This window comes from Crocodylus siamensis, chromosome 9 (genome assembly GCF_052110815.1).
Source record: "Crocodylus siamensis isolate JL-2025a chromosome 9, ASM5211081v1, whole genome shotgun sequence".
Lineage (NCBI taxonomy): Eukaryota > Metazoa > Chordata > Crocodylia > Crocodylidae > Crocodylus > Crocodylus siamensis.
In genome coordinates this window covers 73,203,947-73,226,202 of record NC_143403.1, presented here as the reverse complement: position 1 = coordinate 73,226,202, position 22,256 = coordinate 73,203,947, and the positions used below count along the sequence as shown (strand labels likewise).

Below are 22,256 nucleotides of genomic sequence, written 5' to 3'. Positions count from 1 at the left end.
TGAGCCTCCCTGGGGAAGGTAAGTGTATCCAGCGGAGCGGGCTGATGAATATTGCATGCAGCTGCCTGCACATCCACTTCTGCCCTATTCATATTTTATGGCCGTTCCAGGCAGGCTTTCAAGCCTCACGGATATCGGCATCTAACCCAAATGCAGATCAAGGGGGGCTTTTAATGGCAGAGAACTCCCATGGGTTCGTGGGAGTCCTCCAGCCTCACGGCTGCTTTCCCACTGCATTGCTGGCTCACAGCTGCTTTCTTCAGAGCCAGCCCTCGGTTTTTGCTCCGGCTGCAGGAGTTTGTCCCACAGCTTGCCGCGGTTGCGTGTCCCCGGGGCGTGGAGCAGGGCTGCACGTGAGTGCAGACAGGGACCGTGCATCAGTGGCGGTGGGTGGGTCTGGCAGCCCTTGGTGGGCTGTCTGCCCAGAGTCACATCCTCGAGACGCCCCGTGGCCGGAGGGGAACCCTTCTTCCCAGGGCCCTCAGCAGGGAGATTGCATGTTGTAACCAAAAGCATCTTGAGTTTAGCAGCAGCTCTGGGTAGGCTCCCAGCACACCAGACCCGTGTCTTTGTAGTGCCTGTTCAATTAAGGCAGTGCACTGCAGTCTCCTCTCCTCCCCCTTAGGCATGAAATATCCTCCGTATAATCAGATGGTCTCAGCTGATTCCCTGCTCCGTGGCCAGGAGGGTCGCAGTCCTCTTGGTTTGGGCTGTAAGTGCGGCTGGTGCCAGAGGCTTGCAAGGTGGGGGGAGAAGTTGGAGGGGCAGGTTTGTTCGTCCTTGGGGTGGCTCTGGCTACACTCCAGGGTCCCCAGGGCAGCGCTATGCACAGCCCGAGCTGGACGAAGGACAGCAGAGGCAGGGCACCCTGCACAGCTGCTGTTGACAGAGCTGATGCCCTCCCCGGCAGGAGACGGAAAGCAAACGAATGCGCTGCCTGTGCCGGGGGCTGTCTGCTTGGATCCGGCTAAATGCCTCCTTTCATTAAGGGCCTCTGGAGGAGGACGACGGGTTTCTCCTTCCTGCTGATGAGGGCTCGTTAAAGAGTTCCCCTTCCCTCCTTCCACTCTTACGCAATCCAGAAGTTGCGAGGGACCCGGGGCAGGATTGCAAAACCTGTGCTGAGCCTGCAGGCAGGGCGGGAGGTGCGGGGGGCAGCCTGCCAGCTTGAACAGGGCCCAGCAAGCCCGGGGACAACCGCCCAGCAACCTGCAGCTGAGCAGCGGGAGCTCGCAGGGGACAAAGGAAGGCCCCTGGTGGGGAGCAGGGTCAGGTCAGTCTGGAGGATGATTCATGGCAGGGTGGAGTTGACTTGGTCATAGCTTCTGCTGCAACCAGCCCCTGGGCTTTCAAGCGGAAAGGGCTTGGGCTGTTCTTTCCTGCGGTGGTGAGTTTTTATAGCAGTAAAATGCACTGAAGCGTCTCATTGGGGAAGCAGGCAGCAAGGGAAAGCCGGGTCAGGGAGCTTTGGGGGAGCAACAGCTCACCTGGTCTGTGGGAGCAGGTGGAGAGAGGGAAGGCTGCAAGCCCCTGTCTCCCCCATGCACCAGAACTACCTGGCTCTCCCCATCGCGGGATGATCAGACCCGGCCATGGGCTCCCAGGCTGATGGAAGGGACCCACCCCCGGGCTGGGGAAGGAGCCCTGTGTTGGTCCGAGATGCCCAGCCTGCCCAGGGTTCAAGCTGCCAGGGTCAGGCGCGCAGAGCTCAGCTGCGACGCGGAAAGAACAACCTGGACTCGTGTCTGGCGGCAAAAGCTGAGAGAGGCCGGTTGCTGTGGGCCAGCTCACCAGCCGGTCCGAGCAGCGGCTGGTCCAACTGGGCGCAGCTTGTCCTTGGCGCATAGGGACACCACGCATTATTCACGCTCCCCCAGGTCTCTGTGAGGGACAGGTCTCCCACCCCCTGCATGTAAACCCACTGTCCCGTGCCACCTCTGGTCTCCCTCTCTGTTGAGGGAGGGTGGTAGCGGATGGGTTCTTCTCGACCTGGAAGGACGTGGGCAGTGGGGTTCCGCAGGGCTCGGTCCTCGGGCCCGCACTGTTCAACATCTTCATCAGTGACTTGGATGAGGGGGTAGAAAGCACCCTGTTCAAGTTTGCTGATGACACTAAGATGTGGGGGGATGTGGGTGCACTAGAAGGGTGCAATAGGCTACAAGCTGACCTTGACAGGTTGCAACGGTGGGTGGATGAGAATAGGATGGGGTTTAACACTGATAAGTGCAAGGTGTTGCACATGGGGAGGAAGAACCGGCACCACACTTACAGGTTGGGGAACTCCCCTCTTGCCAGCACGGAGACGGAAAAGGATCTTGGAGTCGTCATTGACTCCACGATGAATGTGGGCCAGCAGTGTGGGGAGGCAGTCAAGAAGGCCAACCGCACCCTGTCATGCATCCACAGATGCATCTCGAGCAGGTCCAGGGAGGTGATCCTCCCCCTCTATGCAGCACTGGTCAGGCCGCAGCTGGAGTACTGCGTCCAGTTCTGGGCACCGCACTTCAGGAGGGATGTGGACACCATGGAGAGGGTCCAGAGGAGGCCACTCGCACGATCAGGGGGCAGCAGGGCAGGCCCTACGAGGAGAGGCGACAGGACCTGAACCTGTTCAGCCTCCACAAGAGAAGGCGGAGGGGGGACCTTGTGGCCTGCTACAAACTGGTCAGGGGGGATCAGCAGGTATTGGGGGAGTCCCTGTTCCCCCGTGTGCTGCCAGGAATGACCAGGAATAACGGTCACAAGCTGGCGGAGGGTAGGTTTAGATTAGATATTAGGAGGCGCTACTTCACAGTCAGGGCGGCTAGGGCCTGGAACCGGCTTCCAGGGGAAGTGGTGCAGGCTCCTAGCCTGGGGATTTTTAAAAGGAAGTTAGATGAGCACCTTGCCGGAGTCATCTGACCCCGGTGCTCTTTCCTGCCAAGGCAGGGGGTCGGACTAGATGATCTACCTAGGTCCCTTCCGACTCTAGCTACTATGAAACCATGAAACTATGAGATGCCCCTTTCTCCTGTAGCTCTTGGCCAAATCCAGGCACTTGCAGCTCATCCCTCGCCAACTCCAGCTCCCTCCTGCCAGGTTGAGGCATCTCCAGCCTTTTGGCTAGCTGCATCTTTGATCGGGTCACACAGCAGTCTGTGAAGCCTGCTACCCCCGAGGTCCTTTAGCTCCACTACAGCTTAGCATAACTCAGACCGAAACCCCTACAGCCTGAACCCTGATCAGCTGTTGTTCCCTTCGCAGGTGCATGCTGGATGGCCTCCGCCCGGACTGAGAGCTGAAGGCAGAGCCCCCGTCGGCCCCCTGGGCAGGATGAGGGTCAGCGTGCGGCGGGTGCTGCTGGGCATCGGCTGCGCCGTGGCCCTGATGGTGACGCTGCAAGTAGGGCAGCAGGTGCTGGAGTGCCAGCAGGCGCTGAGCGGGCGGAGGCACGGGCAGATGCGGCCTGAGAACGAGGAGCTGGTGATGGTGGATGCCAACCGCGTGGAGTACCGCTACAGCAAGGAGATGCCGCTCATCTTCGTCGGCGGCGTGCCTCGCAGCGGTACCACACTCATGCGGGCCATGCTAGATGCCCACCCTGAGGTGCGCTGCGGCGAGGAGACGCGCATCATTCCCCGCGTGCTGGCCATGCGCCAGGCCTGGTCCAAGTCGGGGCGGGAGAAGATGCGGTTGGACGAGGCGGGTGTGACGGACCAGGTGCTGGATGCGGCCATGCAGGCCTTCATCCTGGAGGTCATCGCCAAGCACGGCGAGCCAGCCCGCTATCTCTGCAACAAAGACCCCTTCACCCTCAAGTCCTCCATCTACCTCTCCCGCCTCTTCCCCAACTCCAAGTTCCTGCTGATGGTGCGGGACGGCCGGGCCTCTGTGCACTCCATGATCACGCGCAAGGTCACCATCGCCGGCTTCGACCTCAGCAGCTACCGGGACTGCCTGACCAAGTGGAACAAGGCCATCGAGGTCATGTATTCCCAGTGCCAGGAGATCGGGCGTTCCCGCTGCCTGCCTGTCTACTATGAGCAGCTGGTGCTGCACCCAGAGCAGTCCCTGCAGGCCATCATGCAGTTCTTGGGCATCGCCTGGAGCGATGCCATGCTGCACCACGAGGACCTGATCGGGAAGCCTGGCGGCGTCTCCCTGTCCAAGTGAGTCCCTGCAGCTAGAGATGAGGTTATCCCTGCACCCTTAGCAGGAGGCTGCCATGGTCTGGCTGTTGCAACCTGGCTGCAGCCAACTGGGAAGGGGAGGAGCCCATCTCAGTCATCCCCGATTGTGAAATAAAGCATCTTGTGCAGCCGAGTGCATGCATACACACATGCGTGTGCACACACGTGCACTCTGTGCTCCAGAGAGCTGCTGTCTGCAGCTGCTGGAACACTCCCTCCTGCTGGGAGTTGTTAGATCTCACCTGCTTCAGCCAGCACTGACTGTAGCATGTGGGGACTGGCCGGGAGGTCTCTGCTCCTGTTCCCTTCTGGCTCTGTGCATTCAACATGGGCTGCACCTGTTCCCAGTGAAGCCTGGGTAGAGGTGCTGCCAGGCCCAGCTTTTGTAGCCCAACCAGGGTCCTCCTGCACGGCGCAGCACATCAGGGGAGCAGGCTGCACGGGCCATGACTCAAGCTGGTGATGCCTGAAGCAGCATTTCTGGTGTGTTAGATATTTAAGGTGTGGTCTCCTCAGTCCCAATGGGCATGTTGCTGAATCCCTCCTGCGGGGTGGAGACAGAAAACCACTGAAAGCGTGCACAAATGATGGGCCCCAGGCAGGGTTCGGAGGCCCCACCAAGCAGGGTGGGACATGGGGCTCCTGCTCCCAGGGCTGGCCCGGCTCCAGATGTGTAACTGCACTGTTGTGTAGCCTGTCTGTAGTAAAGCCCTTCTGCAGGCTACACAGCAGTGCAGATACACGCCTGGAGCCGGGCCAGCCCCGGGAGCAGGAGCCCCATGTCCCACCCTGCTGGGGCTGGAGCAGGGCCCCATGTCCCACCCTGACTAGGGGCTGGAGCAAGGCAGCCTCTCATGAGATGCATCTGTGTCCCTGGCCTCCGTCACAACCGCTCTTGAAGCTTCAGGTCTCTTGTTTTTAAGCAAGTTCTCCTGGGGGATGCAGAGCCCACTAGTCTAGCAGGACACAGACCCCAGCCCACTCCAGCATCCCAGTGAGTGAATGTCCGGCCTTTTTCCCCAGGATCGAGAGGTCCACGGACCAGGTCATCAAGCCTGTGAACTTGGAGGCATTGTCCAAGTGGATCGGGCACATCCCAGGCGACGTGGTGCAGGACATGGCCCACATCGCGCCCATGCTGGCCAGATTGGGCTATGACCCCTACGCCAATCCCCCCAACTATGGCAGCCCGGACCCCCTCGTGATCAACAACACGCACCGGGTAAGTGCGGGGCCCCCTGCATGGGTGGGGCGGGTTGCGGTCAGGCTTGTGGCCACGAAGGAATGGAGACAAGAGCCAGGTGAAAGGCTGAGACTTTAATGCGCTTTCCTAAGTCCCTGGGGAGAGAAGGGGTCTCTGCTAGCCAGGATCCAGGCAGCTGGGGGACAAACCTTGCATCTTGGCTGAACTAGCCCTGCCACCACGCCTGCTGTTGGCCCCAGGGACCCACTCCAGGTGCCTTACGTTAAATCACTGGTGCTCGTGTCTGGTGTGGGCTCCCAGGGATGAGCTGGGCAGTGACTGAGGCAGAGAGGGGCAGTGAGCAGCTCCCAGCCCAAGGCCACAGGGAGTCACTCCGGCTTTGCTTTTCTTGCAGGTCCTGAAGGGGGATTTCAGAGTGCCGACTAATCTGAAAGGGCATCTGCAGGTAAGAGCCGGTGGCAACGCGAGCGCTGTGGGTGAGTGTGCCCTGCACTGGGCAGGCAGCAGCTCCATGCTGGCGGCTGCTAAGAGAAGCCCCTCGTCTCTCCTGCTTGAGTCTCTTCCCCCCTGTCATGAGGATTGCAGCTTCCCAACCCTCTGAATCCGTTCACCATGCTCAGCCCTGCACGCTTACCCCACTGCCACCCCTCCAGCACTGCCCTCACTCGCAGCTCTGGGCTTGCCTTTGTGAGTCTGCATTCATCCCCCCCCACCCTGCTGTCCCAAAAGCTGTGCTGTGCCCACACGACCATGCTGCTCTCAGGACCCAAGCTGGCCTGGGGATCTCTGTGCAGTGCTGCTTCCTGCCCTGTGGATCACCCCGATGCCTCAGCATCCCCTGGTTGTCTCGGTTTGTTGGTGCAGAGGGGCTGTTTGGGACCAAGCTAACTCATCTGTCTTGGGTTGTTCTAGGTGCCTCAGAATACATCTGCCCCTCACTCGCTGAGTTAATGATTTCCAGGTAAGGGGTTGTGCTACAGGTGAAATTGTGCTTCCTCCCGGTGTGCAACATGCACTAAGAGCTCTTCCCTGGGGGTACCTGCATGCTGCAGCCTTCAGAGACTTCAGCAACATTAGAAACATCTTGCATGTGGGATTGATGAGGCCTGGGCCAGCACTGAGTAGGGAGGGGCGATGTCCAGGTCTTGGATCTCACTAACAAGCTGCTTGAAGTAGCTGTGGGTTTGAAGAGTGGACCCTGCGGTTGCTATGTTCAGCATCTCATCCCTTACGCTTCGCGTCTCTTCTGTTTCAGGAGGCTGCACGTGGCCTTTCAGTGTCCAGCAGAGAAGAAAGTTTGCAGTTGCAAAAGTGGAAATCTGTTATCCAAGCATATTGCTTGCTAATATTGCCAAAATAGGACTGCTACACAAGGAATGTATTTGCATTTATTTGCAAAGGCCAAACATGACACACATCGGATACCAGTTGTCTACCTTCTCTGAATGCTCTGTGTTAAAGAGGAAAATCCTGGGAGAAGAGTTTCCAGGCTGGAACTTCAGAGCACATTGGAAAGAGATTTGTCCATTCAGTTACTTGAGGACTTTTTAAAGTTGTATTTACAACTGCTCGTCATTCTGTTCTTCTGTTTGCAAACCGGGAATAGGTGTCGATAACCTCGTAGAGCATTGGTTGTACAAGTGACAATCAGAGATCTGCCTTCTGTCGTTCCTTCACTTGTAATTTACAGAATCTATTTAAAAATTAATATATGAGGCCATCTGTTTCATTCCTGGCTCCGCTCCGTTCATTTCCTGTGGTGATTAAACGCTGTTTCCAGACAAAAGGGCGTGTCATTGTTTGCCCTAATGATGCAGGGAAGATGTGTTTATGTGCATACATAATCATAGTGTGTGTGTGCATATAGTGTGTATGTGTACGTGTGTGTGTGCATGTATGCAACGTGTGTACACGTAATGTGCATGTGTTCATAATGAGTATGTATACGTGTGTGCACTTAATGCATGTGTGCATACATCATCTGTGTGCATAGGCCGTGGGTGTATATATGTGCATTTACCTGTGTGTGTAGATACATAATGCACGTGTGTGTGCAGAAGATGGAGAGAAAAAAATGAGTGGGCAGGGGGGTGGAGCGCAGACCCGCCCCCTCTGCCGCCTTCACCCCACACTCCCAACCATAGAGGAGTCCGCCGAGGCGGACAGCCAGCCGTGCCGCTCTGCCCCACCCCCTGACTCGATGCTCCGCGGGGCGGGCTTCCGGGCCGGCGCTGGCGTCTACGCTCGCGACCCCGGAAGGACATCTTGCTGCTTCCTGTTCAAGCTGCAGCCCCGCTTCCTGGTTCGGGGAGCGGTGAGTGGGGGGGGGGACGGGGTAAGGGGCTTGGGGTGGGGAGAGCGGGTTTGGAGGGAGGGAGGGAGAAGGGAATGAGGTGGGAGGAAAGGGGGAGGGGCTGGGGAATGGGGGGAGGCGTAGGAATGGGAGGGGTGGGAGGAAAGGGGCTGGGAAGGAAAAGGTGTAGGAGGAAGGGGGGGGAAGGGAGCGAGGTGGGAGATGCCTGTGCCTGCCTATTTGCCCCCCTCCCCCGACCTGCTCTGATGTCCGCCTGCCCCGGCAGGCCGCCATGTCCATGTCACACCTGTACGGGCAGGATGAGGAAGGCGAGGTGGAGATGGAGAGCTTCGAGATCACGGACTGGGACCTGCAGAACGAGTTCAACCCCAACCGCCAGCGGCACCGGCAGACCAAGGAGGAGGCCACGTACGGCATCTGGGCCGAACGCGACTCCGACGACGAGAGGCCCAGCTTCGGCGGCAAGCGGTATGGGCAGCTCCTGCGTGGGAACGGTGGGCGGGCAGGGTCCTCGCAGCAGCCCCGAGAAAGCACAAGACCATGAGAATTGAGAAGGCCAAAACGGTCCCGCATTACTGAGAGGCTCTGGCTGCAGTTCTCCTCACACGTCTTCTTTTATGCACCCCCTGCCCATGGCCCCTCCTGGCCTGAGCCGAGCTGTCTGTCCCCCAGACCAGAAAGGAGGTGCTCGCCAGGAGGGACTGGGTAGCAAGCCATCGTCTTCTCATTCCCCCACTCAAGTCTCCGAGCAGAGTTTTGCTGGCTGCCATCCACAGGCTTGACTCGTTTGGGGCCGGCATGGTCTGCTTGGTGTTCCTTTCTGGATTCCTTGTTGTTAACTCGTGACCTCGTTCCTTTCCCTGCTTACTTCCCCCAAAGTCAGTTATGTTTCCAATTGGCCCCTCTTTTAAAGGAGGTTTATAGTGTTTCCTTATGAGCATAAACCCACACTTCCCCATGACATAACAAACAAGTCTTTGAAAGACAGTGGTAGGCAGCAGATGCTGAAAGGGAGAGTGAACAGGGAAGGAAATGGGTTTTTTTTCCTCACTGTTCCTCTCCCCCCTGCAGCCTCTAGCATTTAAAATCTAGGAAGGTCTGATTCAGGGATTGTATTCCTCACTCCCATATTCAACAGCTACCAATGCCCCTTTCCTCCAGGAATGTCCCCCAGCCCTTTTGAATTCACATCTGGTAGCAATGAGTTCCACACTTCAGTGACATGCTGAGTGAAAAAACTGTGTTTTGTTCTTTCTAAACTTAATGCCTACTAGTTTCATTTTGTGACCCCTAGCTTTTGTACTGTGAGAGAGAGTAAATGATAAATCCCTACTGACTTTCGCTTCGCCATTTAGTTGTAAACCCTTGTCCTGTGTTCCCCTTAAGGGTCTCTCTTTCTAAACTGAACAGGCTTGGCCTCTTTAGTATCTCCTTACACAGAAGCCCCTCCATACCTTTCACCATCCTTGTTGCCCGTCTCTGGACCTTTTCTAGTTTTTCTGTGTCCTTTTGTGGTGTGAGGACCAGAACTGGGCACAGCATTCAGGATGCACTGTGGATTTATAAAGAGCAATATGCACCCTGGATTTATAAAGAGACATGGTGATACTTTCAGTTCTGTTAATAATTCCCTTAATAAAATAACTCCATCCTCTCCCTGCTGGTCTGAAAGGAACCGCAGGAGAGTTCTTTCATGAGCCCCCGGGGTTCTGTGACTTCGGTTTTGTGTGAACACCAGGGAGCCATTGGCAACATGACACCTGGAGCGTAGTTCAGAAAAGTGCTCTCTCAAGCACATAGAGGTGGTCAATGTGCTGGCTGTAGTTTGCGTAAGAGAAGGGAGGGATTAGAATCTCATACAGGGTTTTCTAGAAGCTACATAACCTGGGTTGTCCATACGTGTTGTTCACCTCCATCAGTAGTTGGCTTAGTGCCTGGATAGAGTTATAGAGTCATAGGATCAATGAGTCGGAAGGGACCTAGACAGATCATTGAGTCCGACCCCCTGCCATGGGCAGGAAGGAGCACTGGGAGTGGCAGGGGTCATAAGACCCCAGCCAGGTGCCTGTCCAGTCTCCTCTTGAAGATCTCCAGGGAAGGTGAGAGCACCACCGCTCTGGGAAGCCTATTCCAGGCTCTGGCCACCGTTACAGTAAAGTAGTTCTTCCTAATATCCAACCTAAACCTATCCTCCCTCAGCTTGTGGCCATTGTTCCTGGTGACTCCAAGGGGGGCCCTGGTGAACAGACTTTCCCCAAGTCCCTGCTGGTGGCCCCTGATAAAGTTGTAGGCAGCCACAAGATCCCCCCTCAGTCTCCTCTTGCGGAGACTGAAGAGATTCAGGTCCCTCAACCTCTCCTCATAGGGCTGGCCACGGAGGCCCTCAGCCATATGAGTGGCCTCCTCTGGACCCTCTCCAGGTTCTCCACGTCCTTCTTGAAGTTTGGGATAGAGATGATTGTTTTTCAAGGCTGAAGTTTGCTAAAACAAAAAATGCAGGGTCCTTTTCAAAACTCAGATTTTCCTTCATAAATTCAAACTTCCTGCATTTCAAGTACCAGCTTTTTAGCTCCATATCGTAACATAAAGAGTGAACTACTTGCAAGGGTGTCTCTGACTGTGTTTGAGCTGCTGCACCAGTGGAAGAACTCTGATGCACGCAGTTCTAAAAATGCCTCTCTAACGTGCTTTTCTTATATAGATCTCGAGACTACTCAGCCCCTGTCAATTTTATCAGCGCTGGGCTGCGAAAGCCTGCAGCAGAGGAGGAGGTGGAAGATGACTCTGACGAGGATGATGAGAAACCTATTAAGCAGGAAGAATTGCCCAAGGAGGTTGTACCAAAGAAGTTAAAAACGGTGAGTTATTCTTAAAGTGACCAAGCCTGTTAAAGTTGTTCGTGTAGTCCCCGTCACAGGAGCATCTAGACGTTAGCACATTAAATCAGCAAGTGAAAAAAAGAATGATGTTGTCATGAAATCGTAGACCTGTGGGCATCGTCTGCTGCGGAGACAGAGTTTCCCCTCACTTTTGTGCATTTGATAGGTTGATGGACCTTCCTGGCCCTTGCAAGGTTTGGCCCTTTATGAGTGTTCCTGCAGAGGAGATTGAAGTTATAACAAATGAGGGGCTGCATTTTGTTTCCATCCTTTCAATGATAAATTTGCCAGTCATCAGTTTCTGTTGATAGCACTGAATGTGACTAGCTTGAGCAAGTTACCAGTTAATGTGATTAAAAATCAGTGCCTGTTTTTTCTCTGTTCAGACGCACACAGCTTCCAAAACTACTTTTGACTTCAGCCTGTGGTAAAGGCTTATAATTATTAGCCTTCAATGAAAATGTGGATACAACTCCACAACGCTTACCAATATGTTGAGGAAGCTTCTTACATAGTGAGAAGGAGAGTAAGTAGCACAGTATGCGAGCTGCTGAGTCTCCTTTGGAAAGGATCTTCTAAGAGAGCTTACAAGGACCTAGCTTGTTATACTATTTAGCCATATTGGTTTCTTTTTTTAACAGGGTGGTAATTTCAAACCCAGCCAGAAAGGATTTGCAGGAGGGAATAAGTCTTTCATGGACTTTGGCAGCTGGGAGAGACACACCAAGGGAATAGGACAGAAACTTCTTCAGAAAATGGGTTATGTCCCCGGCAGAGGTCTTGGAAAAAATGCTCAAGGTACGGCGTCCCCTTCCTGCCCCTGCACACTAGTTTGGGTGTGTGAGGGATTCTTGAGGCGTTTGGTCTGCAAGATAAAATACATACGTATTCATGTTCTGTGATAATGTGAGACTGGCCTGTGGTGAGAGATGACAGTCTCTCTGTAGGAGGGGAAGAAGAGAAGTAAGGGAGGTGAAATTGGATGCAACAGTCCGTGTTTTAAAAGGAACACAGTAGGTATCACTGGCTGGGAAGATCAGCTGTACACGCAATGACAGACTTAAAAAGCAGCTGGTAATTTTACAGTCCTTAACAATATGTTTAGCTATGGAGAATCCCCAGCTGTCCTTTGTAGCTGACATGGCTATTGCAAACCTCACCAGGTATCATCAGTCCGATCGAGGCCAAGCAAAGGAAAGGCAAAGGAGCTGTGGGCGCGTATGGCTCTGAGAGAACCAGTCAATCGTTGCAGGACTTCCCTGTTGTCGACTCAGAAGAAGAAGCAGAAGAGGTAAGTCCAGCTCCTGTTGTGGCTGTTCCACACAGTGTGAAGCCTAGTTTACACACTCAGGCATTATATGTTCAAGGGACATTTTTCTCAGTTGTGTGCAGGAAGCCGTGGTTGCAGAAGTTGGGCTTTTCCTTCTTGACATAACATTCTTCCTTCGTGTCTTGAAAACCTTTAGCTGATCCCAAAGAAACTTATTGTAGGGGTGTCATCCTGGCTGCTGCGACCTTGCCTAAAAGCATTCCAGAAATGTCAAACCTTCTGGTTTGTCTAGGATACTGGGAATGGGTGGTGGTGATTTTTTTTTTTTTTTTTCTATCCTGGGAATAGACTGAACTGTACGTTTCCAGACCTGTTGCAATGTGACTGACTGGGCCCCAGGTTTGAGCTAGTAATTGGCCATTCAGCTTTAGCTGTTTGCCTTCACTCATTTTCTTTCAGTGCTGCATTCTGAGCGAACTGCAACTGAAATATTCTCGAGTGAAGAATCTCATGGCTCACATCCAGGGCTGTCAGCACTGCAGTTCTGGGCTAACCATGGCTTTTTATTTAGGCATTCCAGAAAGATCTCAGTCAGTGGAGAAAAGATCCCAATGGAGGCAAGAAGAAACCCAAATACTCCTACAAGACTGTGGAGGAACTGAAAGCAAAGGGCAGGATTGGCAAGCAGCTTTCAGCTCCTCCAAAAGAGCTGTCCCAAGTTAAGGTAAGGCTGTAGTCCAAAGCAGCGGCACGTGGGACATAAGGTGCTGTCTGAGAGGACAGACAGAATGATGAGGGTGGTAGCATACCTGCACAATGTGGTAGGATCAGAAATGGCAATTAAGTGAATCGGATGCTTGATCCCAAAGGAGCAGGGACTGGATTTGTCATTGGTGCAGACAGACTTCTGCCTGGATGGAATCACATTTCTTTAACAGGGAATAGAAATCCTGACGGCTCTGCTCCAGCAGCAGTATGCAGACCATTATGTACCCCAGTGACTTATTTCTATGCTCCTCAAGTGAAATAGTAGACTTGAGGGGAGGGGAGCTTTTTGTGTGTCTCTGTCAACAAAAAAGATCTGGTCTCTAACCCAAACTCTGTAGCCAGCACTAAAAGCCATGTGTAGAGCAGCCCCTAAACTTCTAGGGCTCCATCTTAATTGGTCTGGTTGAGATAACTTGATGCTGTTAATGACCAGTCTGAGTTTCTGAATCACATGGAAGCCATTGATTCCCAGTCCAGGGTGGGGGAGACCTTTCCTTCAAATGGAAACACAAAATCAGATCTTTCAGTTGTGTGTTTTCTTCTCGGAAGGTTATCGACATGACAGGCCGAGAACAGAAGGTCTATTACAGCTACAGTCAGATCGGCCACAAGCACAATATCCCAGATGACAGCCCTCAGCAACCACTGGGCAAAGACTCCAAGCCCCAAGGATTTGCCTTGCCAGAGCTGGAGCACAACTTGCAGCTTCTGATTGACATCACGGAGCAGGAGATCATTCAGAATGACCGGCAACTACAATACGAGAGGGACATGGTTATCAACCTGACCCACGAGATACAGAAGATATCGGAAGTTCTCACACATGAGGAGACGGCCATTGGCAACCTCAGCAAGGTGCTGGAGATGGTGGAGGAGTGTGAGAGGCGGATGATGCCCAACTGCAGCAACCCTCTTACGCTGGATGAATGTGCCAAGATCTTTGGGACCCTGCAGGACAAATACTATGAGGAGTATCGCATGTCCGACAGGGTGGACTTGGCTGTGGCTATCGTGTTTCCTCTCATGAAGGATTACTTCAAAAACTGGGATCCTCTCAAGGTGAGCCTGGGGTTGCCTTGTTCACATTGTTTATTGGTTAGGACTGAAAAAAGTTCTGGGGAACCTGCTTTGATCTGAAGCATGGATTATATAGTGAGAGAGTGGCTTTGCTCCTATGCTTGCAGTATGGTCCTAGCATACTTGGATAAAGGTAACTTTGAAAGGAGATCCCCTTTCCCCTGCTGTTGGAAGGAGGGTGTGGCACTGCATCTTGCTAAAGTGAAGGCCATGATTTCCAAAGTGACTTGAGACATGAGGGGTGTCTCAGTCCATGGAGGCTCTTATAAAGGGGCTTTGTGTATCAGAGGGGAGGTGCAGAGTATGAAAACACATTGGCCAGGCTTTCACTGCAGTAAGAGATGTGGGACAGCGCATGCCTCTTCAAAAGTTTGACAAGCGAAGGGTTTCAGTAGGCAATAGCAAAACCATCTGCATCTTAGTTGTACATGTGAAAGGATTAGCTTCTTGGATTTCTCTTTCTTTGCTGCTTTATGTTAAAGACACTTCAGGGTTTCACCCCTGTGGACTGCTAAAGGCCTCTGCTTGCTGACTATGTGGCAGAGGGACTGGGAGCAACTGTCTTGCTCAGCACATACTCTGAGCCCTATTTTCCCTGCCCTTTTGTGTGCTAACTAGTCTGGAGGAATAAAGGCTAAAGGCTGCTCTGCTCCATTCCTTTTCAGGACTGCACGTATGGCACAGATGTTATAGCCAAGTGGAAAACCCTCTTAGAAAATGATCAGCTGTTGTCTCTCAGTGGGCAGGACCTAACCACAGATGCCTTTCACAGGTAACCAGCACATGGGCTGGACTCAAGCACCATCTTCCAGAGGTGCTTTGAGTGTACTTTCCAGATCATAGAATCATAGAAAATGAGGGAAGAGACCTCAGGAGATCACATCTAGTCCAACCCCCTGCTCAAAGCAGTACCTTCCCCAACTAGATCATCCCGACCAAGGCTTTGTCCTGCTGAGTGTTAAAAACTTTCAGGGATGGAAATTCTACCACCTCTTTGGTTCTCTGGTTGCACTACTTTACAACCCTCCTACTAGGAAAGTTCTTCCTAATATCTAACCTAAACTTCCCTTGCTGCAGCTTGAGCCCATTGCTCCTTGTCCTGTCACCTGCCCTCACTGAGAACAGCCCAGCTCCATTCTCTTTGTAACCCTGTGTAGGGAGTTGAAGGCTGCTATTCAATCCCCCTCGGTCTTCTCTTCTTCAGACTAAATAAGCCCAGTTCCCTCAGACACTTCTCATAGGTCATGCGCCCCAGCCCCAGAACCATTTTTGTTCTCCTTCGTTGGATTCTCTCCAGTTTGTCCACATCCTTTTTGTAGTGGGGGGCCGAAAACTGGACACAAAACTCTAGATGTGGCCTCACCAGTGCCAAATAGAGGGGAAGAATCACTTCCTTCAGTTTGCTGGCAATGCTCCTAACAATGCAGACCAGGATGCCATCAGGCTTCTTGGTAACAAGGGCACACTGCTAGCTTATTGTCCACTGTTGCTTCCAGGTCCTTTTCTGCAGAGCTGCTGCCCAGACAGTCAGCCCCTAGGCTGTACTAGTGCATGGGATTGCTGCGTCTGAAGTCTAGGAATTTGCACGTGTCCTTATTGAACCTCATGAGGTTTCTTTTGGCCCAATCCTCCAATTTGTTTGGATCTCTCTGAATCTTAGGCCTACCGTCCAGTATATCCAGTACTCCCCCCAGCATGATGTCATCTGCAGAATGATCATCAGATGACCCCCAATCATGGGTAAATGTATCATGTGTTAAAATTGAGTGCTGAGCAGGTTCCAAAAAAAAGTAGTGCTTTAAATGCTCACGTGGAAGAGTTACCTATTGGTCTATTTCAGTTCTAAGCCATACCTTTGATCATGACTCTTTTTTCCAGGCTGATGTGGGAAATCTGGATGCCATATGTAAGAAACATCATAACACAATGGCAGCCAAGAAACTGTGGCCCGATGGTGGACTTTTTGGACAGCTGGGTTCATGTTATCCCTGTCTGGGTACTGGATAACATCCTGGACCAGCTTATCTTCCCCAAGCTACAGAAGGAGGTGAGAGGCAAAGTCACAGTAGGCCAATGCCAGTGCTGAGCCAGTGCTCAAATGCCAGTCTTCTCCAATTGTCCGAGAGCCTCTGGGGGGCCTTTGGGCATCACTGAGGGCAGTGAAAGGGAAAGAGTTCCAAAGGAGCCCTGGGATGGATGGATCTGTTTCAGTTCTGGCACACTCTTGTCTTGTTTCAAGGTTGAAAACTGGAACCCTCTGACGGACACTGTCCCAATCCACTCATGGATTCACCCCTGGCTACCGCTGATGCAGGCTCGCTTAGAGCCCTTGTATTCTCCAATCCGAAACAAGCTGGCAAATGCCCTGCAGAAGTGGCACCCCAGCGACTCTTCAGCCAAGCTGATCCTGCAGCCCTGGAAGGATGTGTTTACGCCCGGATCATGGGAAGCTTTCATGGTCAAAAACATCGTGCCAAAGCTAGGTGAGGGCGCTGGGAGACAGTGACACCGGAGAACAGGAGCAGGAGGGCACATAAACCCCCATGGCTCACTAAGAGCATCCGGGAATGTCTCCTTGCTAAAAGGGAGGCATACACCCAGTGGAGGGATGGGGTCATCGCCAAGAAGGACTATGTTATAGTCGCCCGAGGATGTAGGGGGGCAGTCAGGAGGGCCAAGGCAGAGTTGGAGATAGGACTAGCTTCCCGGATTAAGGACAATAAGAAGTCCTTCTTCAAATACATAGGGGGTAAAAAGAGGGTCCCGGGTAATGTGGGGCCCCTGCAGGACACGATGGGCAACTTAGTCATCACGCCAGATGACAAAGCTAACATATTTAACGATTTCTTTGCCTCTGTCTTCCTAAGTAGGGACCAGTTCAGCCACCTCCCTGCTGGGCCCCCCTCGGGCCCCGAGAGAGACACGCCTGGGCCAAGGGTTAGCGAGGAGTTAGTTAGGGTACTTCTGGAGAGGCTGGACGTGTTCAAGTCCGCTGGTCCGGACGATCTTCACCCTAGGGTTCTACAGGAACTGGCTGAGGTCATTGCGGGACCCCTGGCACGGCTCTATGAGCACTCGTGGTGCTCTGGCGAGGTGCCGGAGGACTGGAAGAGGGCCAATGTGGTCCCTATCTTCAAAAAGGGAAAAAAAGAGGACCCGGGAAATTACAGGCCAGTTAGTCTGACCTCAATCCCGGGTAAGCTCTTTGAAAAAATTATCCTGGCACACATCCAGGAGGGCCTTGCGGGGGAATGCATGCTCAGGGGCAACCAGCATGGGTTTATCAGTGGCAGGTCTTGTCAGACCAACCTGGTGGCCTTTTACGATCAGGTCACCAAATCATTAGACGCAGGGGTTGCTGTGGATGTAGTCTTTCTGGACTTCCGGAAGGCTTTCGACACTGTCTCTCACCCTGTCCTCATCAAAAAGCTGGGAGACTGTGGTGTCGATGCCCACACGGTCAAATGGGTCGCCAACTGGTTGGAGGGCCGCACCCAGAGGGTGGTAGTGGATGGGTTCTTCTCGACCTGGAAGGACGTGGGCAGTGGGGTTCCGCAGGGCTCGGTCCTCGGGCCCGCACTGTTCAACATCTTCATCAGTGACTTGGATGAGGGGGTAGAAAGCACCCTGTTCAAGTTTGCTGATGATACTAAGATGTGGGGGGATGTGGGTGCACTAGAAGGGTGCAATAGGCTACAAGCTGACCTTGACAGGTTGCAACGGTGGGCGGATGAGAATAGGATGGGGTTTAACACTGATAAGTGCAAGGTGTTGCACATGGGGAGGAAGAACCGGCACCACACTTACAGGTTGGGGAACTCCCCTCTTGCCAGCACGGAGACGGAAAAGGATCTTGGAGTCGTCATTGACTCCACGATGAACGTGGGCCGGCAGTGTGGGGAGGCAGTCAAGAAGGCCAACCGTACCCTGTCATGCATCCACAGATGCATCTCGAGCAGGTCGAGGGAGGTGATCCTCCCCCTCTATGCGGCACTGGTCAGGCCGCAGCTGGAGTACTGCGTCCAGTTCTGGGCGCCACACTTCAAGAGGGACGTGGACAATATGGAAAGAGTTCAGAGGAGGGCCACTCGTATGATCAGGGGTCAGCAGGGCAGGCCTTATGAGGAGAGGCTACGGGACCTGAACCTGTTTAGCCTCCACAAGAGAAGGCTAAGGGGGGACCTTGTGGCCTGCTACAAACTGGTCAGGGGGGATCAGCAGGTATTGGGGGAGTCCCTGTTCCCCCGTGCGCTGCCAGGAGTGACCAGGAATAACGGTCACAAACTGGCGGAGGGTAAGTTTAGATTAGATATTAGGAGGCGCTACTTCACAGTCAGGGTGGCTAGGGCCTGGAACCAGCTTCCAGGGGAAGTGGTGCAGGCTCCTAGCCTGGGGATTTTTAAAAGGAAGTTAGATGAGCACCTTGCCGGGGTCATCTGACCCCGGTGCTCTTTCCTGCTAAGGCAGGGGGTCGGACTAGATGATCTACCTAGGTCCCTTCCGACTCTAGCTACTATGAAACTATGAGAACAGCACATTTTCTGATGGGTGGCATATGAGAAGTTGGCCCAGTTGTAGTTTATTACTGTTTTTAGTGTTATAGGCAGTGGGCCAGGGAAGTGTTTGCAAAGGGGGCTTCCTGGCCCCGCACCCTGCCTTTGTTTCTTCGTAAGCCTCACTTCTGTAGTTCCTCTGCTTTGTATGGCTGTAGACCAGTGGTTTTCAACTTGTGGTCCAAAGACCCCTGGGGGTCTGCAGACTGTGATGACTGAAAGATGACTAGAATTAATGAGAAGTATATGAATACCCACACTTACAGTGCAAAGGAGTCCACACACCTCCACTCGAAATTTCCAGAGGGGTCCGCAAATAAAAAAGCTTGAAAGCTACTCATCTAGAACCTCCAGCCTGAGTTGAGGGAAGGGGAGTGGAAGGGGATCTGCAGTGTTGCACCCTGGCCTGCTCTCCAGGCTGGCTTTTCCCCAGACAGCTCTTCATTCACACTGGCAAAGCCCCTCGCTGCTGAGAAGTAGGACCTGGAGTGAGGTTTTGAGTTTCACACTTTTTGCTGCAAACTGTAAATGCTAGAGGTGAAGCAGATAGGCCTTTCAGAGGCAGGAAAGGTCTCTGGGTAATCACAGTAGAGAGGGGAATGCTTTGCTGGGCAGGGTATGGGATGCTACTGCTCTTGGAGCTGAATGGGCTGAGCTGCTCCTTGTCAGCTAAAGAAGCTGGTCTCCCAGCACAGCCATTCTTGTTCACTGCCCCTCTTCTTTCTCTAGGGATGTGCCTCCACGAGCTCGTCATTAATCCTCACCAGCAGCACATGGATGCCTTTTACTGGGTGGTCGACTGGGCAGGCATGATCTCTGTGTCCAGCCTCGTTGGGCTACTGGAGAAGCACTTCTTCCCCAAGTGGCTGCAGGTGTGTGGCTCAGGCCAGCTGGCTGGGAAGGGGCTCAGTCTTGCCCCCTAAGAGAGCTGTCTGTTGTTAACACGGGGTCACTATCCTGGTCCAGAGCACAGCCTGCGAGAAGGAATGGCCGCGTGCTCACTGCGTGTGCTTCTCGGTCACGACTCTATGTTCCCCAATTGCAGTGTTTGCTGCTAACAAGGCTCTCACAGCTGTCAGCAGGTGCCGCCACAGGCCCTGCTCTTTCACGAAGCTTGTTCAGAGCCAAACTAATTGACCTGGGGAGACTTGTCCCATCCTGTTGATTGGTCTTTTGGATTGTGTTGCAGGTGCTGTGCTCCTGGCTTAGCAACAGCCCCAATTACGAAGAGATCACCAAGTGGTACCTTGGCTGGAAATCCATGTTCTCAGACCAGGTCTTGGCGCATCCGTCAATCAAGGAGAAGTTTAATGAAGCACTTGATATCATGAACCGGGCAGTCTCCTCCAGTGTCGGTAAGGCTTTCCCTCTTCTATTCTACTTAGTCTTTCACAATGCAGCAGTACCTCGCTGCTGCCTGAGTCTGTTCAGATAGAACCCCTGCTAACTGGCCTCTCGGTAGCTCCTGCCATCAGCACTCATACAAATTGCTTTTGCCTGCTGTGTCATAGATGGCCAGCTCTGCAGGGTTATCTCTTCTGGTCCCTGCACTTGTCTGAATTATTAATTGGCTTCTGGAAATTTGCTGCTTCCATATATAAAGGGACATGTAGATAGTATTAAGTCGTTAAGCCTCTAAATATATCTGGGATCTGGTGTGTGTCAATAATGGAGGGATTGTGGCTTAACGACCTGGTACCCTGCCAAGAAGCTGGGCTCTTTGTTGTGAATAGCAGGCAGCTGGGTGGCAGGACAGACTCAAGGGAGAAAACAAGCCCTCGGCTTCCCAGTCCATGCCCCAGCCCGTGCCCTCCTCTAGAAGTTAGGGAGAACCTCCTATCCTGCTCCTTTCCATGTTTGCTGGATAACCTTGTGGCAACTCAGCGGCAGACAGTGGGGCGGCGCAGGGTCGGTTCTGGACATAGTGAAACAGGCCACAGGCGCACAGTACAAAATGCAGGGAGCTCACCTGCAAGAAAGCCTAGTAGGCTTCTGCGGACAGCCACTCAGCAAAACAAAGCTGCTGAGAACAGCTCCTCCCTGCTGCTGAGATCTGCTGGCCTGCCTAGCTTCTCAGCAGGGCCTACTTGTACTGTGCTAATTAACTTCAGGAAAGGGGATGAGTGGCTTGGCCTGGTCTTGCAGCAGCAGAGCACTGCTTGCCCACGATCTCCCTCATTGCCCCAGTGCCACAGCCATGCGTGTAAGCTCCCGGGTACATGCAGTTAGGGTCTTCCTGTGCTGAACCCTGTCACCTTGCCATAGTTCAAGAGCACCCTCTGCCTGCGTGTCCTGGGAAAGCACACAGCTCGCTGAGCTGCCTGGCACAGTGCAAATCCCTGCTTGCTTCATTTGTTCATACAGCGATGCTCCACTTAGCTGCTCATCAGCTAAGGGCATAAACTGTTTCCACACGTGGCACCCTGTCTGCTTGTGCGGTAACTGTAGCTGCATCTGTCTGCTCCGTAGCTAACTGCTTTCAGGACCGTGAACAGGGCCAGAGCTGCTCAGTTTGGGGATTGCTCCTACCAGCAGCATTCACTGCTGCTGCTGCTGACACCACTGTGCACATGTTGGCAGCCCCCAAACTGACCAGCTTTGCTCCCATTCAAGGGTTTCAACTTGGTGACTGCTATTAGAAGTCTTGAAAGTGAGGGAAACTGGTCGGTGGAGGGCTGCTGAGGCCATGGCACTGTGTGCTCAGCATTGTTTGGACTTGTTGGAGTGCCTCTTTTCTGCCCTGAATCTGCACACTTCACCTGAGCATGCTGGAATGGATTCAGGGAATGTGTTGCCTGCATACCCTCCCATTTCTGTTAGCAGCTAGGGAGCTAAAATACATCGGCAGGGTGGGGCCCTTCTCTTTGTAGTCACATTCTATATCCCAGAGTTTGGCCTCTCCACTGATGGACAGTTGCAAGTGACTTGGGACCCTGACTCCACCTTTCTTTGCCCCCCTAGGTGGCTACATGCAACCAGGTGCCCGGGAGAACATCGCCTACCTCACTCACACGGAGCGGAGGAAGGACTTCCAGTATGAAGCCATGCAAGAGCGGCGAGAGGCAGAGAACATGGCCCAGCGGGGCATCGGCATGGCTGCCAGCTCCGTGCCCATGAACTTTAAGGACCTGATCCAGACCAAAGCAGAAGAGCACAACATTGTCTTCATGCCTGTGATTGGGAAGCGACACGAGGGGAAGCAGCTGTACACGTTTGGGCGGATCGTGATTTACATTGACCGGGGCGTTGTGTTCGTACAGGGAGAAAAGACTTGGGTCCCAACTTCTCTGCAGAGCCTCATAGATATGGCTAAATAAGCAGCCAGCTCAGAGCTGAGCATGTTGTATATAAGGACCCCCACCCACGTTAGTGCTGTTTTGTTACAATAAAGAGGTGACAGCTTTGTAGACCTGATGGATTTTCAGGATTGTCTCTTAGCAGTGCAGCCTGATGTAGCAGCTGGCAGAGATGCTAGCTGCTGCTGCTTTTTGTGTATTCATAAGTCGGAGTAGAACAAGCCTCCCCTCTAGGTTAGATTGGCCATGGAGGCAGCGTGTCTGCATGCGGATAAGCAGAGGTCAGGCTAACAGAACAGTGCAAGGGCTTTTGTGCTGCCTCTGCAGCAGTGTTTCCTGCAGGCTCCCAGTCAGTGCACACAGTCTGGGGGGGCTGAGTTGCCCCCGAGCACTGAACTGGAGGGCTAGGGGGTTGGTCCAGCTGCTTCTTGGGACATCCTTTAGGAACAACTCAATATTCTGTAAGTGCAAGGTGCAGAAGGCCTGATCCTTCCTTCCCCCAAATGTTCCAGGCTTGAAGAGGCAGTCAGTCCCCTAGAGCATAAAGCCTCCAGAGCCCCTGGTTTGAATGGCGGATGGAAATCGCTCAAATCATAATATCCCCTCTTCCCCTGTAAAGGGTCAAAATCTGTCCATGCTTATTTGGGAATAACTTACCCAAAAGACCAGCATAAGCTCTGCATTGTTCCAGGGTGATTAGGGAGAGCGGGTGCTATAGCACAGGAA

General features: G+C 53.2%; 2 protein-coding genes across 2 annotated transcripts; both read left to right on the top strand.

Annotated features, from left to right (window-relative positions):
- The first annotated feature begins 114 nt into the window (after positions 1–114).
- TPST2 (tyrosylprotein sulfotransferase 2) lies at positions 115–7,102 on the top strand. The gene is made up of 6 exons (XM_090063771.1): positions 115–712; positions 3,244–4,148; positions 5,193–5,391; positions 5,768–5,818; positions 6,286–6,334; positions 6,629–7,102. Exons 2-5 carry the CDS (start codon positions 3,313–3,315, stop codon positions 6,322–6,324), a joined length of 1,125 nt encoding a protein of 374 aa, XP_089919897.1. The 5' UTR covers positions 115–712; positions 3,244–3,312; the 3' UTR covers positions 6,325–6,334; positions 6,629–7,102.
- Positions 7,103–7,625: 523 nt separating this feature from the next.
- Positions 7,626–21,660, top strand: TFIP11 (tuftelin interacting protein 11). The gene is made up of 13 exons (XM_090063400.1): positions 7,626–7,687; positions 7,953–8,155; positions 10,389–10,545; positions 11,208–11,364; positions 11,730–11,857; positions 12,408–12,560; positions 13,154–13,663; positions 14,347–14,453; positions 15,560–15,728; positions 15,921–16,164; positions 18,964–19,106; positions 19,424–19,589; positions 21,196–21,660. Exons 2-13 carry the CDS (start codon positions 7,959–7,961, stop codon positions 21,549–21,551), a joined length of 2,487 nt encoding a protein of 828 aa, XP_089919526.1. The 5' UTR covers positions 7,626–7,687; positions 7,953–7,958; the 3' UTR covers positions 21,552–21,660.
- The last annotated feature ends 596 nt before the right edge of the window (positions 21,661–22,256 follow it).